A 19691-nucleotide genomic window follows, 5' to 3' on the forward strand; every position below is an offset into this window, starting at 1 on the left:
GAATTGGGGGCAACTGTAGTACCAGACACTACATTTAACTTTTTTTTTTTTTAATAAGATTTTGTGTTGACGCGTTCCTTTCAGTCTTTGAGAAACAGACCTGTTTCTCTTTATAAGACAAAGTAGGAGTCAGAGGCAATACCTTATTTAAATACTCCTCCTGTCTCATCCTTTGGACACGTTGAATAGCTTTATACATCATTTTCTCACGAAATATATTAACATTTTCACGTTCAACAGCTCCCGATCCACCTGATGCCACCAGTACATAGGTGCTCTCATCAGCTCGAGCTCGGCCCCGGGCCTGCAGTTTGCAAGAAACATAGGTTAGAAATCCTGCGCGGCCATATTCATGTAACTAAAGATGTTCAGTGTTTCTTACTTGAAGTTAAGAGAATAAGAATCCCTGTGCAGTATATCTGCAGTTAAAGATTATTCATCTGGCTCTTGGATAAACAGCATTCTAATACTCTGGGCTGCTTCTGTAGGGCCATTAAAGATAAAACACCTAGCATGTGGCTGTTAAGGAGATATGGTGCTAAAGGGATCATGAGACAAAAGCTTAGAGCCCAAAAAAACCCCATAAAGTGCTGCACACACAAACCCCATATTAGTTCACACATAAAATTCTAGCATTGACACAGTGGCATTTTGGGATGTAAGTGTTCCTTTGCATGTGATATTTACCATGGCAAATGCCTTCACAATACTATATTCTGTTAATTACTTGGATTGTAAACTTTTCTGAGCAAGGGTGTCTTTTGTTATCTATTTGTACTGTGTCTAGCACACCAGGGCTGGGGCCTCCAGGTTCCGATGCAATACAAATAAATAATATTGTCAGTGAACGATTTGGAATTTTTTTCCACTAAAAATCCTTTGTCATTTATCTTTGCAGGGGGTGGTGGGGGGGGGAGAGTTAGAATGAAAGCTCATTAAATCAACAGAAGCAGGCGGTACACTTCTCCTTCTGGAGCTCCTTCTCCAACATGGTACAAGGGAGCAAAGGCCAGCCCTTCATGTTTTCTCTGCCCATCCTCCCTCCTATCTTCAGGAAGGGCCACCACAGATCTTAAATATTGTGAAGAGCTTTGACCAGGCACTTCGCACCTGGGTGAACGTCACATTGTGCACAGACAGTGGGTGATTCATGGAAATGGCCTTAGTATAAAACTGTGTAGAACACCTCTCTAAGCACCTTCCCCTTAGTCCATAAGGGTCCCAAGATTTGCTCCAAATAGGATATGTACAATTCTAAAAATCATCATCTGAAAACAACTGTCAGAGAGCGCATAGCTCCTGTGTATCACCTCCAATCTTCCTCTTCAGAGAAAAAAGTTGTTTTGTTTTTTAGACACGACAATGAGAAATGGTGACCTTATTTAAAACCACAACAAAAACACACCCCAAAATACAAACCATATTAAAAAAAAAAAGACTCATGTTGTAAACTGACATACCTGTACCATAGCTATTTCATTGGTGACAAGACCATAGCGGATAACTATGTTACACTCTTTGATATCCAGGCCTTCTTCAGCCACAGTAGTAGCAATAAGTAGGTTGACTTTCCCAGCACGAAATTTACTGATGATTTCCCTTTGTTCATTCTGTAAAAACAATTCCATGAATTCGATTCAATATATTAACTTTCAGTGTTAACTTCCAGAAAGTAAAACTAGTCACCCTTTCCTTTCTTTAAAAAGTTCAGTGAATTATGGCCAAAGTTTGAAAACTTGGGCACTTAATATTAGGCACCATATTTATGCATTTTTAAGGGGATAAGAAACTATACCACTGACTTAAATGGGTACTGTAGATGCACAGTTTGAAAAAAAAAATCAGGTCACTTTTATTTAAGCACCTAATATTAAGTGCCCAAATGTGGAAAATTTCACCCTATAATGCTAGTGAACTAGGTGTCAGAGGGGTTGGACAATACCGGTTCTTTTTCTGTCATTAACAGCAGCACTGACAGAAAAAAACATAAGGTCCTGATTTTCAGAGGTGCTGTGAACATCTGCCACCATCGCTGATTTCAACTGGAGTGATTGGGCTCAGCACCTCCATAATCAGGCCCAAAAGGCTTTTTTAATTTCCCTATCAGATTTATAACATTTTAATGTAAAATTTTCCTCTTTAGATAAACAGCATAATGACCTGGCAATGAAAACACTGGAGCACTGATCAGGCTTTTAGAACAAAACGATCTTGTGTACAAGGACATGTGACATCTTTTGAAATCTTTCTACGTGCTCTGTTCAACTTTAGAATCTAGAGGCTTTCAAAGAAAAGCTGTTTGCTCTTTTATCATTATAACATATTGAAAAAATCTTCATATAAACCAGAATCATGTCTCTGAGGGAACAATTCCTAACATATTTTTAAACTGAGAAACCCTGATGTAAATTGGTTCTGTCTAGCATGTAAACCACACTTTTTTTTTTAAAGTGCTGAAATGACAGTCTCATTGGGAGCTAGAACAGGAATACAAGGGGAAAATTTAGGCAATTAGAACATTCATTTTTGAAATCTGAATAATTTTTGGCTGCAGAAAGTCACAAAGAAAGCACAGTCAACAAACAGAATAGCACGAAGTAAACCAAACTGAGTGATTCATTGTGAATAATATTCATTGTGAATTTTGGCAATTTCTCATTCAATAATTATCCAGACATGGTGTGAAGCATATGGGCCTATGCAAATTAAATAAACAGCAATACAAGGAACAGACAGAGGTCAATAACATTACAACTCTTTTGTTTTCAATTTAATACTAAATATGACAATAGGTATTATTTTTGTCTCTTAAAATACAATTTTAAAGAATAAATTGTATCTTACAAAAATTAGTTTAATATTCCACTTTAGTGCCAGAATATATATAAAGGGCCCAGGTCTGTCCTGCCCAGGTTGCCCCACTGAATGCAAGGGTATGTACAGATGTAACAAATGACAGAAGTCAGTTCATTGATGTCAGTGGGCTTGTACTGAATGTCAGCCAAGTGGAATTCTGCCCATTATTTGAAATCTACCTTACTTACTGTGAGCCCAATCCTTTGAACACATTTGGGGATAGTTCTCATTGCTGTGAGTAGCACCATTAACTGCTGCTCTTGGTGGTGTTTGCAGTAGGGACCCTTAACACAGAGTTCTGGGTTCTTCCATGAATTCCCAACAATCCCTGCTCGTTTGACCTTTGTAAGATCATCTCTTCTAGGGGAACTGTGGGCCTTGTCTTCACTGACACAAAGGTGTTTTGTTATGAGATAACTAATGCATGATAGAATTTTAGAGTGAGTTAATTAAGAGGAGACCAGGCACTTGGAATTTACACCAGGAGGTAGCAAGATCAGCACTATACCTTCTGCCGTCCTTGGCTACAGTGCCTTGTCTCCACTATATTTGTACTGCATGATAGCTAATGGAGTGTTAGTTGTAACATGGTAACAACACCCCTTTTTTGTCAGTGAAGACAGCTCAGAATTCTGATCTCAGGACTCAGCTCATAAGTGAGGGAGGGGTGGCCTAGTTTTCAACAAATGTATTTTAAAATATGAATAGACTTTGTACTTATGTAATGCTTTTCAACTAAGCCTCTCAAAGTGCTTTACAAAGGGTAGCTATGAGTGCTCCCACTCTTCAGATGGAGAAATGAGTCACAAAGCAGGTAGGTGATTTGAACAAAATCGCACGAAGTCAGACACAGACATGGGACTAGAATTCAGGTCTCCTGACTTCCAGTCCTCTGCTCTAACAATTAAGACAAGCTGCCTCCTTTAAATGTAAACACATTTTTAACATCACTCCTATAATTACATTTTCTGTTCTAGTTACCTGAGTCATGGGTTTAAATTCACTGTTATGACCAGCTCCAATAAGGTAGTGAGCTTTAATTCCTGCTTCTTTAAATTTTGTGTTGTCCTTAATCCACTGAAAAAGGGCAAATGCACTTTGCCGAGTCTTTGTGAAGATAATTCCCCTAGCTTCATCAGTCTTTGTGAACTCCTCCATTAAGGTGTTTCGCAACTGTGTCAGCTTCTCATTTTCATATTCCGGCTTTCCAGCCAACTCTTTCAGCTGTTTCTTTTTTGCTGTAAAAATAAATATAAAATGAACAAGATGCCATCATGTAAATAAATGCTTTAGAAAAGTAAAAAAGCAGAGAGAGTTTATATTTCTCCCATTCAAGCTAATTCACACCACAGTATGAAGGGCTGGGACACAGCAATTTACCTTACAAACTACTTTATGTTACAACATTTTTTGGGTGTCAAGTATAAACAACACTTAACCCTTGTACTAATCTACCAAACAGCTTGAGAAGTGTTGGCAGGCTTTATGTTAAAAATCCCTACATCAAGACACACGGGACCTTACAACTGGAGTGCATTTGTGGGGTGGTGGCTTTGAGAGGACAGAGGCCATGCCCACTGAGGCACTCTTGTAAGGATGCCCTGCACGGACAATTTCCATTGCATGTACGAAGCGCGAGGTTTGGCTTATTGTCTGAAAAAAACATTATGCGTTCAGTGCCTTACAGAGGAATGCAAAGTATGTTAGGTACAGTTTCAGCTGAATGAACTTAGACTTGTCATTACACGATATGTTTGCCATAGGATGGGACGAGCGTATAGTGAATTCCATCACACATAATGTGCTTCTTTGAGGGAATGAGACTTATTAATACTGTCTTAGAATGTAATCAAATATTGGAGGTATGACAAGTTTCTTTTGTCCCTCTAATTAGTTAAAACCATTACACAGTGAAATCTACAGTAAGGACCACCTCCCATAGGCAATCCTGTGTCTTAAACAACAGAGAAAAATTAATGTAAACATAAATTTCATTCCCAGTGTCACTAATGCCACCTTCCGTAATAAAATGGAATAGATTTTTAATTTACTGTTCCCTCGTTATGCTCTTTGAATTTCATTCACTTTTGGCAATGAAAAATAGGCTAGTCTACTAAGTTTTACTTTCTGAGCCGTTTAACTTTCTAATTCTCAGATATTAACCCGATGTTGACATGTTCAGGCTGCAAACATTTGAAGGGATTTCCTTTAAATATAACCCTTCCTCCATTGGAAGTTTAAAAAAATATATATCAAACATTTCTACTGTGACTATTGTGCCTATTATCTCTTTGAGGCTTATCTACAATAACGTTTGTTATCTATATTCTGTAAGGACCAGGCATATTTTAGATGCTATTAAACATTTTACAATAAATATTTGTAAGTTTGGCTTTGCAGCGTGGTTTCACAAAACCTAAATTTTGGGACCTAATTTGACAGGGCCCTTTCTCTGTAGAATATCCCCCAGATTTCCAGTACACTGTATGTTTTGTAAAAAGCCATTTCTATTGGGAAGCCATTTTTCCTGGCTTTCTATGACGTGTGCATATGTGGTGGTGGAGGCACAGAGGGTTTGTATTTATAGCAACAAAGAACACAACACAACACATACTTCTAAATTCTAGAAGGCAACTAGGATTTGGTCCAAATTTTCAGTTGGTCTGATCCTGTTCCCAGTGAGGTCTATGGTAATTATATTAACAATAATCAGAACTTTCTCCTCTGAATGAAAAGTAAAAATACGGTGTGTGGTTTTTTTGGCACAATGGTTTGAATTCAAAGAGCCATAACAAATCAGAAGCATAGCTTGCCTTATTTATTGCACTAAAAAATGTTAGTCTAGCTGCAACAGGCCGAGACTACCAAACAACTATCCACATGACAGAACCACCCCTGCAATTAGCAATCACTGTTGTTCTTGTTGGCAGCCTGAGAAGAAGGGCAGAGGATTTAATGATTATGGATGAAGAACCTCGCATAGCCCATCAAACCACCATCTGACAGCAATAAGTTTCAGTCATCAACCTAGACTGGATTCACACCAGTGACCTAGACATGAGAGACTGTATGTTTCACAATTATCAATCCCCAGAAACTTCAAGTACCTGACAGACTCTGGTTGATATGCAGTAAATGATCTCCTGAGCTTGTATTAGAAATATGCAAAATCTTGAATATGAGAATATATTTTCGTATAACGGACTATACCATTGGACATGAAAATATCATATGATGCTGACAGGGTGTTTAATATATTTTATACAGTATACTGTGACATACAAACCCTATAGCACTGAATCCCATAAAAGTGTCTATGAACTAATAAGTACCCATGCAAATCACATATTACAATGTCAGCAGTGTATACTAGTCAGCTGCATGGATTTCAGATTTTACTAAGTATCACCGTATATTGCATGCTCACCGTAAAATAACTTTATCAGAAACTTATCTGTTTCATCTAGTTTTGATGCTACTGGTTCATCAGAATCATCTTCATTTACTGTTGTTTTCTTGCTTTTCTCCTCCTTATAGAAGTTATTGAGGTGGTTGTATGCATCGATCATTCGGATAGTGTCATTAATTTGCAGGGCATCATTATATTTCTTTAAATGCTCTGCGCAAGCACGTTCTTTACGGTTTTCTTCTTTTGCAGCTAAAAACAGAACATATATATACACATCTGTATCTGTGTCTGTTTGTATGGCTGCACACACAGATGGTTAAAACACCCCTCAAAGTCCAAAATCATGATGCATTTATGTTAAAGTATTTTTAATACCTTTTTTCTCCTCTTTAACTGCCCACTGTTCATAGGGCTGAGTTCCAAATTCAAATGTTGGGTTGAGGTGACAATAATTTTGAATCTCTGTCATGATTTCTGTAATTTTCTCTCTAAAGGGATCCTAAAAGCACATGGATAAAAAGTAATTAAACTTACAATCGTTATTCTGTCAGCAACAAAAATGAACTGACCTTTTCAGTTTAATATTGTCTACAGGAAATTCCTAAAACAAAAATTTGTTTCAGAAAACAATTAAGATTGCTGAAGGTACTTGCTTATCTAAACACTTAAAGCCAAGGAAATGAATAGCTAAGGACATCATAAATATTATACTGTTCACATAATACATTTCTAATGAGTATAAAGTAATGCAAATTTCCTCAAAACACAACTTTAACTATGACCCAAAATTAATAATATTCTTTCTGTGTTATCTCAAAAATATAGGAGCAACCAAAGCCCTTTTGAAAAGGAAAGAAAAATTTTACATTCAACTTGACATTTATCTACAGAAATACAGTGTGTCATTAATTTCAACATATATAAATTTTGTTTCTTTTTCCAAAGAGTTCATTTATTGTTGGATGAGTAGAAATACTGTGGATCACTATCAACCTACAGGGCAATAATATTGGCCTAAAAAACCTTGACTCTTAACCTTTATCAATACCTCTTTAAAGATGAATGTACTTTTCTGCTTAGATTTTGCAAAAACAAAAAACAAAAACATCATACCCTTCTTTTGTCATCTGCAATCACAAACTTCTTACGTGGTTCCTTCACCTGATCTTTCAGTTGGGGGACATGTTCTTCAACAGTCATGAGTCTATATGCATCAAGATTAGCACAAATCTGGAAGGAGAAAGATTTTTGTTTTACTTTTCATATATTTTATGAGTTATTCTACATAAAGAGTTGGATGAGTATACTGTGCCTTCTTTATTTATATACACGTTTTAACATGGTATCTGATCTAATTTAAGTTCTTCCGTAGAAAGGCAGTGTGCACATCCTAGGTACCCTATATAGTTGTGCAAAATGTAAAGATACGTGTGAAAAGCATCCGAGATAAGCTAATTGAGCCACAGCGTAAATCAAAGATGAGCCTTCCTGTGCAGAGGAAACAAACAAAAAGCAAACAAATGTAACTATCAGCTTAGATTGCGAAATGGGCATTTGAGATGAGGAAAAAAAAAGTACATCAAGATTTAGACATGAAAAATCAAGATCAAAAAGACTTTGGATACACGTAGGATAATAAAGTGAAATATAGGAAATTGGGTTGCAGAGTGTAATTATAAAAGACACAGCTGAACCTGGACCTTTTTGGAACATGAAACATGTAGACATTTGCCTGTTAACTGCACAGACAGAGATTTTTTTTTTCACTTTTGAGATTTTCAGTAAGAAAATATTTTCTCTCTATTATATTAATCTCAGTGACGATAAATGGAAACATTTATATCTTCATGAATGTAGAAAACAAAGGGTAAATGACATCAGCAGTAGCAATCTATTTGCAAGAGTCTAGAAATCTGAATTGCAATATTTCTTCAACAAAAATTAAACCAAAAACAAACATCCTATTTATTAAGTTTTCAATACAGATGATGAATATAGTTTTTTCTGGTTTTCTCCAAGATATCAAGTGGATGTATTTTTAAAAAGTACCTCATAATTCTTCCTACTCTAACTGGCTTGAGACAACACAGCTGCTTCTTATAGGATATGCCTATTCAACAGTAATTGGCTCGCCTAGATATTGCACTCAGGCATTGGGCAAAATTCTGCATTTTGTTTCACCAATATAATTCCAATGGAGTCCATTTAAAATAGAGTTACACAGGATTTACAGATGTGTAAATAAGAGCAGAAGTTGGCCATTGTCTCCAGAATCATCTTATGCAAATTCCCCATTCTTCCTACCTAATTAGAAGTTCTAATTGTTAGAAATTTACACCTTTGCTTGCTTATTGTTCTATTCACATAACAATTTCTGCCTGTTTAAGTATTACTGGATTGTTTCCCACCTTCTTCAACCCACCCAAATGTATGCCTCAGCAGCTCTAAAAAACGCATCTAATAAACAACATGTTCCTACAGGACATGACAGTACTCTCCAATTTTCAGAGCACTGATGGGATCTGTAGGTTTCTAATAATAAAGTGAAGCCAATCCTATCTATTTACCAGATCCTGCAAATCCTTACTCAGGCAAATGATTTCACTAACTTCAAAGGGACAACTTACTTATGAGGTTTACAGAATCAGGCCTACGTACCCACCAAAAATTAGGGGATTCATTTAGAGCAAAATACTGACTACAGTAGGAATTTTGCTTGAATAAGATAATAGCCTCTTGGTGATTTGCAGCTTTAAGGGCTACTTACTTTCAGAATATGTTCTTCAGCTTTCTGAGGAGTTCTTGCCCCTCCCACGCCAGGTGAAGCAGTTAGTCCCAGGATCTGAGGCTGTGGAATCAGGGGTTTGTTTTCTTTTCTGAATTTATTGTTTTTCATCTTTTCTTTTAAATAACGTCGCATTATATTGTTATAGACGCCTTCCTTCTGGGTGTGATGACATTCATCAATAATAATGAGAGAAAAGTCTGGAAAACACATCCAGTACAAAATAGTTAAGATTTCCTTTGAATGCAGTACTGGAGTAAATCAATCCTCTTACAGCAAAGGATACCATGCCACTAATGAAGAGGGACCTGTCAATCTGTTTGGGATCTAAAATATATCTGCTTTAAAAGAAAGTAAATTTCATGCAATATCCCTGGAGGGTTGTGTTTATGTATTTATTGTAAAGTGCTTTGAAATCTGTTTGAAACAGCACTATTAAAGTGCAAAATATTTTTTTTACATTATATAAACTGCCTTTTGTTGTTGCAAGAATGAACCCCAGAAACACACTTTTTTAACCATGTGTTCAACAAACTGTGCTTTATTATTTATTTATGGGAGCACCTATGATGTGTTAAATGCCTTCCAGACATTCAGGAATGGATGGCCTTGCCCAAGAAGCTCACAGTCTAAGCAGACAGAGGTTTTTTCCCCTTAAAAAAAAAAAAAAAAAGGGGGGGGGGGAGGAGGGAAAGCTATATACAGAAGAAATACACTGGAAAGAATACAGAAATGTTAAGTTACTGTATCGTCACCAGTGTCTTGTAATTGGGGAAACTGAGGATAATTAGATATTGTTTGCTTGTTTTTCAAGACCAGAGGTGGCTGGAAGACCCTGTTCCAGAGACTTTGGAATAAAAAAAGGCAGGGACCAGAAGCCCTGTAATGTAGGGTGGGGCAGGGCTCCTTTCTCTCCAGGAAATCGGGGGGAAGCTCTCTGAAGAAGGGCAGTATATATGCTGCCTTCTCCTTCAGAACAGAGAATGCACCACCATGGAGAAGGAAGCCAGACCCAAATGCTGAGCTCCCACTAGGAAGTACATGATCGGCAGCTCCAAGAAAAACAGTCTGGGGCAGGGTAAGAGTTCCACCTGTGGCAGAATAACTGGAGAGGAGTATGAACTTTTATGTTGCTGTAATGAACTTTATATTTGAGACAATGAAGACCATTTGAACTGCTTTTGGCTATTAACTCAGCCCCAGGAAGGGGTTGGTGGAAGTCCTGAGAAAGGCTGTGGGGAGTTCCACAGGGGACCCAAAAGAGAGGAAACAGAGTGAAGGTGCTGCAGAAGCACCCCTGGCCAAGAAGGGGTGCTCCGTAACTGGCAATGCTGCTACAAAAATGCAGAGCAGAAGCATGAAGTACTCTACCGTTAGAAAAGGGACTGTGTCAAGGATGCTCTGTACTATTTTAAAATCACAGGGTGGTGAAACACTGGAATGCGTTACCTAGGGAGGTGGTAGAATCTCCTTCCTTAGAGGTTTTTAAGGTCAGGCTTGACAAAGCCCTGGCTGGGATGATTTAACTGGGAATTGGTCCTGCTTTGAGCAGGGGGTTGGACTAGATGACCTTCTGGGGTCCCTTCCAACCCTGATATTCTATGATTCTATATATTCACTGAGGAGATGTGTATGTCCTCACACAGTGCCCAGTAGGTCAGAATGGGCTCATGGACAGCCCATTCTGCTTTGTCCCTAAGTATTGCAGGACTATTCCTATAGTACCAGCAGGTTCTCAGAGTCTCCTGAATTGGATTCTTATAATACCTATTTTGCCCTTCCACTTGGAACCTGTATATTTTGGAGGACATTACTGTTGTTATTCAGAGGGGCCTAGCCTACCAGAATAGGTGCATGGAAATGGGGCACATGATTTGGAGACTACATGTGTTGGATCATATTAAAGAAGTTCTGTATTAAAATCACAAATGAGTTTGATTCCCCATAGTTTAAATTCCAGGGTATTACTAATTAAGAGGTCTCTTGGTTTTTGGTACTGTTTCTCTCCCTTTGTGTGTGAGACTTGCAAGCTGCTAATTGCGTTAGTACATTCTAAGACAGAGTCTGTTCTCAAAGCAATTCACACAGAGAGAGACTCAAAAGCAATACTCCGTAACAACAGAAACAGCACCCAGAGACTCCCCACCCTTTTGTTGTATTAACAATTGTGATTAAAATAGAGATAGAGGATGTATGTGGATGGATGCTTGGTGTGGATAATAACTGAATGATCAGGGAGGTGCCAGCCTAAGAATCCAGTGTCCATCGGCTGAAGGCGTCGTCAAGTGGAAATAACCAGAGGACCCCCCCCCCCCCCCGGAGGGCAGACTGGAATCCACCCAACAGCCTCAAGAATGGGAGAACCAAAGAACAAGATAACATCTAGCAGCACAGAGCCATCAGGAATGTGCTATCTGCTGATTGATTCAGCAACAGCATGATGAAGCAATTCCCATAGACTGGCATAGGAAGAAATTCCTATAAAAATGGACTCTAGAAAGTGAGAACTTTGGGGTCTGATTCTGCAAACCAACTTCCAGGAGCATCAGATGAGCATCTGATAAGGCCCTGCTCCCTCCTCATGTCCAGGCCACCTGGCCAGTGGCTTGGCATGAGCAACTCTAAGGCTGGTAACTATGATAACAACCTTGCAGAACCTGTGTGTGTGTGTGTGAATAAATATGAGATTGAATGGAATGTTATAGCTATAACTAACTGCTTACTATGATTCTTTCTGTATTCACAATAAATGTGGTATTTTGCCTTTTTCCCTTTAATAAGATCCTGCTGATTTTTATTTTATTGGTATAACACATGTGGCAGGATCCACAGCTTGGGTGAAATCGTGGCCCCACTAAAGTCAATAGAGTCAGGCCCTTGCTGTAGCTCCACGGCTGGTCTATTGCTGGGAAATAGGAGAATTCCTTCCCATTCCCCACACAGATCCATCTATTAATTTGGGCAAGTAGCTTAACTTCTGTGGACCTTTGTTTCTCCAACAATGGGATATTGTTATAGTTGCCCACCTCACAGAGTTGTGATGTGGAGCAATCCCATTTCTGTGTGTGTGTGTGTGTATATGTGTGTGTGTGTGTGTGTGTGTAAAGGAATATAACAGATAAGGACTCAAGTACAATTTGGCTTTGAAAAGTGACTATGTAAAAACGATATCTTAACACTCAAAAAAAAGTGGTTCCTATTCTGTATTCAGTCATATCTACTTAACTAAAATAAAGTTCTTACTGTTTTTTGCCCATCATTGCTAATGGATCAATACAGCTAAAATTTCGTCAGCTGGATTCTATTCCCTTTTGTATCATCCACAGAATTGTTATTCCAGTCAGTTCACTTTGGCAAACACATTGAAGGGAATGGAGATGCAAAGGTATCACTCTGTCTAATTTGGCTGCCAAAATTTTTATTCCTGGTGATGGTGCACAAGAGGACAAGAATCCATCTTGACTCTCACAGCCCAGGTTGAGTTTGCCAGGTTAGTAATTAGAAAAACAGCAGTGAGAAACAATGAACATGGAACCCCACCATGCCTTTTTCACACTGACACTCTGGAAAGGAACCACATGTTAAGTCCCCAAAAGAAAACCTAGAGTGAAAAACTTGCCTGATAACTGGACACCTTCCTCATCATCTTCTGTGGTTGCATTCAGCAGTGAATTCTCAAGGATCTGGGCAGTACTGATAATGACATCATTTTTTCTTACAACTTCAGGAAATGAGATTTTCAGCTGAGAATCACCACTTAATCCAGTAACCTGATACCAGCACTTCAGGAATGGGTTGAACTCTTTTCTGAAATGCTGCTCCACTAATGGTACCTGAATAAAAGTTTCCAGAGAAGAATTTGAACTACACAGGACACGCAGAATTAATTCTATTAAATGCATATCATACATCAAATGATTGTTAGCTAAAAAACTTCTATTCTGTGTAAACCAGTATTTATTCTGTAACAGTATCCCCTGGCCTTTTATATGAGCTTGTCACACCGGATACACCCATACTTTTACTACATATTTTGGGGTAAATTTCTTCTCTAAGCACACAAAATACCCATTGGCATTAACAGAATACAGAGTACACGCACAGTGAGGAGAATATACCCCAATCTAGACAGAATTATTAATGCCTATAATACTACAGACCTTGGGTATTTTGTGCTACAGAGACAGTGGAAAATGCCCAATGGCAAAGTACTGTACTAAGGACTGTACTATATTTTTATGAGAGTGGGTTTACTGGATTTTTACATCAGGAATGAAAAATCTTCCAAAGGTTTCATTAATTAGTTATTTAGGGGCATGTTTCCCACCCCCCTTTTATGCCCCTTATAATGCGGTAAAAAAAAATCTATCCACCAAAAATTTTAATACAGATATTTTATTAAACTCTAGAAAAATATTTTAACAAATAGATCTTAAAGACACACTGACAATTTAAATATTTTTTAAGTTAAGGGTATATAGGCTGTACTTTTTTGTTTATTTACACAATTCTAATGGGAACAGAAATATTTGTATAGTATTTTAAAATGTCAGTGAGAACAGTTTGAATTTACACATTCCATTGCAGTGCTGTAAACTTAAACTTGTTCTTCCTCAACAGAACCACTCAGCAAAACAGGCTAAAAATTGCTACAAAGAAAAGCAAAATCCAGGAGATGGCCTTCATTATCAAACTCAGGTATAAAATATCATAATGATGAAACAGACATTTTGATATTTTTTAAATAATATTTTCAATTTTAATCATCTAAACTGTTCTTAGTAACACAGATAACGGTAATTTTTTTTCTATATATAATTGATAGGGCAGATTAGCTTCTCAGTTGTACTGATGTAAATGGGAATCCTTTGGATTTACACCAGCGTAATGGACATCAGAATCTGGATCAGTGTCCTCTTAAACATAGCTCGATTCAAAGAGTTTATTAGCATTATGATTTGTGCTCAATTTAAAAGATCGATATTAACATGGTATACTTGGCCCTGCCTCAGCTCAGGGACTGGACTAGATGATTTCTCAAGGTCCCTTCCAGCCACACATTTCTATAATAATGTAAAAAGCTTTAATCTGCTATTCCTGTTATAATGGCACAGGATACCTTATTCACAAGTACTATAACTTTTCCAGGCTCTGATGCTCTTTTCTTCTTATCCAAATGATCTTTGGTAATGTAAACAGCCACTCTGGTTTTACCACTGCCTGTAGGGAGACATATTATAACGTTCTCCCCATTCAGTGCTGGTTTTGCAACCTCCATCTGGTAATCTCTGAGAATCAGCTCTGGTTCAGGGGAAGCTCCTTTGTCCGTATCGTCCTCATCTAAGAGGATGGAAAAATACAACGGATGAATAGAGGAAATCACCAGCAAATTCTACAAATAACGTGAAAAGTTTAAATATAATGCAAATTTAAATATGACATATGTTTTCCGAGTAAAATAAAGACCTCTCCACGTAACTGCTTTTGTCTTGTGCAAATCTGAACAATTTCTCTTCTACTAACAGAAAAGTTTGGCGTAGATAACTGGACATGTCCAAAAGTTTTACTTTAATTCATCTAAGGAACTCCTGGGTTGAAAAGCAGCCCAGTCAGAAGCTTGTTCAGAATAAACATAATCAGGAGATAGGCAAAGCTAGTTATATGTTAATTTATTACTTAACACCTATAGAGCCAGATCGTCCAACACAAGTAGGGGCAGTGGAAGTAAGTCCTCGAATGCTGTGAGTTAGTATAGTTCTACTTGATGGATGTTAAAGGAAACAATCTCTGCATACCACAGGGCTCTGTGAGGACTCTGTTTGTCTAAGCATGAAGCAAAGCTTTTCGGTGCATGATCCACAAATTGAGAATCCACCACCAAAACCACTGTATGAGAAGGGAGTATAGTAACTGGAGACGCTAAGGCAGCTCGGGGGCGGTAGAAGCCTTTGTACAGCTCTACTGCTGCTCTGTATTCAGTCAGCCGCCATAGAATCCCCCCCTCACAAATCCCATTTATTTGGGCTTTGTGCAGGACCAAGGATTTGGTCCATAATAAGTAGGCAAGATTCTGGAAATCTACATCTCCTGAAATACTGCTAACCTTTCATTGATATGTATAATCCCACATGAATTACATTACCGCCACGGCTTCACTGCTGTCACCCAGGCTAGCTAGATTAAAGCTAGCACAGGTATGCCTACCCATGCTACAATCCCATCTTCACTTGCCTCCCAAGGGTATGTCTACAGTGCTATCTGAGGTGTGACTGCCGCACAGGCAGGCCTATCCATGGTAGCATGGCTGAAAAGAGTGGCGTAGATGCAGCAGCGAGGGCTAGCAACATGAGTATAGTGCAACCACACCTCAGTTTGCAGTGTAGACATAATCTGAGTGACATTATGGGCTCAGTGCTAATCTCACAGCACAAAGACAGCAGGAACAGGATCAAGCTTTGAGTTGATCTGTATTAACTTACTGCATTTTAAAAGGCAGAACTTATTTCTACACTATTGTATATACATTTAAGATTTATTTTATTTTCAACCATACTTTTATAGAACTCTCTGTATATGTTCTCAAAGTGCTTACATTCCACAGCAAAGATAAAGACACTATTTCACTAGACAAAAACAAACCCCAAACCCTGCTCTCATTGTCTGATGAGATCACTTACACAAAGAATTGCAGGGCTTTTAACATCACTGTTACTTATTTTGTGTCTAATGTGTCCCATTTTTGTATCTGATTCCATTAAATAAAACTAAACTAACAGAATTTAATGAACCTTGAGAAAAGACTGCTGATGGAAACATTCAGGTTCCATTTCTAAGTGTTTTTTGCTTGTTTTATCTTTTAATCTGAGTGCAGTACTATCTGAGCAAAGGAAAATTCACACCAGAGAGTGCTTGGCTGTAGTCATCTAACTACTACTGCTCCGTTTTGAGGAAGTGCATTTGTTTGCTTTCTGCTTGGCTAAACCCAATAATCATATTGAAACTAGCACCATATCACCTGTCTGTTTGGTTAACTTTCAATGTCTTGAAATCCTCAAACTAACCTAACTGCTTTAGAAAAATGTTTCTCTTTCTTCTGTATCTTTTTTCCTCCCTTTTGATAAACATATAGATTTAAAAAAATTTTAAAGAACGTCCTTTATGCTATGTCCTTTTCTCCCAGTTAGCTGTTTCCCTGAAAGGCTCATATGAATTGCTGTGTTGGGTCTACTCACACGATCAGTATTCCGTGCTTTGCATCCTTTTCCTAACCTCCATTTCTTTTTTTTTTTTTTTTTTTTTAAGAAAAATGATCTTTGAATATCAAACTGCCATCAAATGTAAGTGAAGGACACAAATTTCACTACAGTAAACACTATTAGTAAACCACTGATGACAGTATTACAGAGCCGTTGACACTCATTTAAAAATACCAAACTCTGTCATTAGCAGGAGGTCTCTCTCTCCTTAGCTCCAATATTGACCTCACAAAATTTGCTAGATGAGAATAAACTATGGTTTGTTTGTTTTTAAAGAACTGTGTTAGCAAGCATATTTTAAGGAACATCTTTTAAAAACCCTACTGTAGACAGAGCAAGCTGAATTTTAACAAGTGTTAACTGGTCCTGGTGAACCCCAGGGGTCACCTTCAACAAGTTAACACATTAATAAAAAAATTTAAAACCCCACCTTTTATCCCATACCTTGAGTGATTAATGTTTGTACATTTTGAACATATATATCACAATGGCCTGACCCAATGCCCACTGAGGTCAATGGGAATCTTTTCATAGACTTCAGTTGGTGTTGGATCAAGTGCAATTATGAAGGTTTCATATTATTAATATTGGTTTCATGAATCCCTTATGTTGGTTTTATTAAACAGATTGTGTCAGCTGGTTATATTTGGAGACCCAGATTGTTCCCAGCCCCCACACAAAGGGGAGAGAGAGGCAAATTTAAATAGCGCTAGATCCCTAAAGACAAAAAGGTTCCCTTTGAAGGCAACAGAGCTCTGCATAGGCAGATCCATTTGCAAGATCTAGGATGTGATTTGCAAAAGTGGCTAAGGATCTGATTCACAAAGATACTTAGGCACTGCTCTGCTCATGTTGCACTGCTTAACCCTGAGGCACCCTGAATTCTCAGCCCTGAGTTAGGTGCCTAGGCTATGTATTGTATAGAGAGAGTGAGGCACCTAAGGAGGCGATCCTCAGAAACCAGCAAGCTGAGCAGAGAGCCATCTAAACTAGCTGGGAATGAAATGCACAGGAAAGGGGCAGGGCTTAGGGCCCAGAGCCTCAAAGTTATTTAGGTGCCTAATTCCTATTGATCTTGGCCTTAAGTCCATTACTGATGGGCCAGAGGCTGGTGCCACCCTCAAAACAGAGATCTTTCTCACAAAAAAATCCGGGGGGAGGGGCAACAAAAGAAGAGAGAGCGCATATGCACAAGAATAGCCAAGTGAGTGGGGCACTGGGATGTAGTAGACCCAAGTTCAAATCCCTGCTCTATCTGATCTGGAGCAGAGACTTGAACCTGTCTCCCTCACCTCTCAGGTGAGTGCCTTAACCAGTGGGCTATAAAATCAGTCTCTCTCTGGCCAAATCAATATTTAGTGATTTATACTAAATGGAACAGTCCCAATAGGAGAGATTGAGAGAGCCACCCCCCAGAATACTTAACAGTCTGGTGGTTAGGGCACTCAGCTGGAATGGGGGAGATGTTGGTTCAAATCTCTGCCCAAGGCATTCCCCCTCTTAGTTTGAAAATCTTGCTTTGGGCCCTTTGGGACTAGGGCTCTGAGGAGCTGGCTAGCTGTGGGGTAGTATCAGCAATTAGTCAGCTTTGCAAACATTGACTAGTGGAAACTTAGGTGCCATGGGGACACAGGTGGCAGCTGAGCAGTGGTTTTGTGAATGTCAGTGGTGCCTAAATACCTTTCTGTAGCTGGCTCTAAGTGATTTAGGAACACAAGTCTCTCTAATTTTCAGTGGAACTTGTTCTCCTAAGTCACACAGCTGCTCCTGAAAAATTTTGTCCCTAGCCATTAGATCCCTCAAAACATAACCTGTCAAAGTGCTGCTAAAACTTGTTCCCTCTCACCGTCTTACTCAAGGGCTGAGCACAAACTGGCTCTCTTTTCTGGGATGCGCTTTACTTTGAGGGAAGTTGAAGAAAAGGCAAGTGATGAATTACTTTATGGCACAACATCGCATATCATTACACATTATATTATGGAAGAGCCCACAGGCCCCAGTCAGGATCCCACTGTGTTATGTGAAAATAGAGTCCTTGCCCCAAAGAGCTTACAGACGAGGCTGGAGCTCACAATGGAACTGTTGTTCTTGGTACAGAACACCCCAGGTGCTTGCTCCCATACACCTTATTTCAGGCTTGCTAGAATATAAATAAATTGTACCTGTATCACCACTTGTGTTGCTACTATGGCCCATACTTTCATTTAAGCAACTGACACTTGCATCGAGCAAACTGACATCAGACTCTGTAAAAGATAACATTAAAAATAAATCTAAATGTTTTATGACATAAGAATATTTCCCTGCATGCTTGTAGTTAACACTATATTTCAACAAAGGCATGCCAAAAAAGCAGAGTAGCTGAGGGGAGCTCAAAGTTATGTCAGCTGCAGCAACAGGCTGGGGTGGCTGACAATCTCGGGTAGAACCAAGCATTCAGCCCTGCCCCAGCACACGCTCTTCCTGCCCCCTATGCCAAGGTTGTGGTGTGCCGGGGGGAGTGGTACAGATGGTATAGGATCAGCTATGCCATAGGAGGATTCCCTACTGTCAGGGGAATGCTTGCCTACCCCATAGGGCAATTTTCCAGCTTTAAGAGTTCAAAGTGGCCAGACCCAGGCTCAGCATTTAGCTTTGTGTGAACTGTAGGAGGAACTGCACTGGTAACCGATGGAGATGCCCATTTCCCAGTAAATCTAAAGACTTTGTGGTTTGCAAACTGTAGAAGTAAAAATGATTCCTTGGGAGACCTATTATGACACTTTAGGCTACAGACGTAACCAGACAATAACAGAATACAGGAAGTTGAAGTTAAACATGAACGTGGTAGGACCTCAAAGTTCTTTAAAGTGTACAGAAAGTTCACCAGCGCTTTCTGGTCTAATTTATTACGTTCAAAACTGACAGTCATAAAAATCATTTACACATGTACCCTGCACTCCCAAAGCCTCCACAACGTATCTTGTCAGATTTCTTAATGTTTTTTCTTGTGGGTTATCTTGTTGAAATATATAAATATAAAAACAGCAAGGACTAACAAGTTACAGAAGTTTACTGTGACAAATCTAACTTCCAATAAGACTTGCCTGGTAAGCCTCTTATTAACAAACTCAGGACCTGGATTTGCTTTTCCTTGCCAGTTTGGCAAACAATGAGGTATCAAGAGACAAAATAAGCTTTCCTTCTTGGGTATCACTATTACCAGTCAGAAAGGTTATATGGGTCAGTTCAGTTCCTACCTCTCTCCCTTTAATTGACTTCTACAGGTATAACTGATTGGAACTTAGTAAAATAATTAAAAAAACCTATTATTTGTATTACAGTACCATCCAGAGGCCCTAATCTAGTCTAGTGCCACATGTTTGCAGTTATTTAAGCAAATATG

General features: G+C 38.7%; 1 protein-coding gene across 1 annotated transcript in view; it reads right to left on the reverse strand.

Moving 5' to 3' along the window:
• Positions 1-19691, reverse strand: part of IFIH1 (interferon induced with helicase C domain 1) — a 37423-nt gene that overhangs the window by 3934 nt on the left and 13798 nt on the right. Inside the window, exons 4-13 of the mRNA XM_048870400.2 lie at positions 18469-18552; positions 14170-14390; positions 12670-12883; positions 9033-9250; positions 7379-7495; positions 6641-6764; positions 6284-6514; positions 3838-4094; positions 1461-1610; positions 143-304 (exon numbers count right to left, since the gene is read on the reverse strand). Of these exons, the coding sequence (XP_048726357.2) occupies positions 143-304; positions 1461-1610; positions 3838-4094; positions 6284-6514; positions 6641-6764; positions 7379-7495; positions 9033-9250; positions 12670-12883; positions 14170-14390; positions 18469-18552 (1778 nt within the window). The remainder of the gene's footprint in view (positions 1-142; positions 305-1460; positions 1611-3837; positions 4095-6283; positions 6515-6640; positions 6765-7378; positions 7496-9032; positions 9251-12669; positions 12884-14169; positions 14391-18468; positions 18553-19691) is intronic.

Source organism: Caretta caretta, chromosome 11 (genome assembly GCF_965140235.1).
Source record: "Caretta caretta isolate rCarCar2 chromosome 11, rCarCar1.hap1, whole genome shotgun sequence".
Lineage (NCBI taxonomy): Eukaryota > Metazoa > Chordata > Testudines > Cheloniidae > Caretta > Caretta caretta.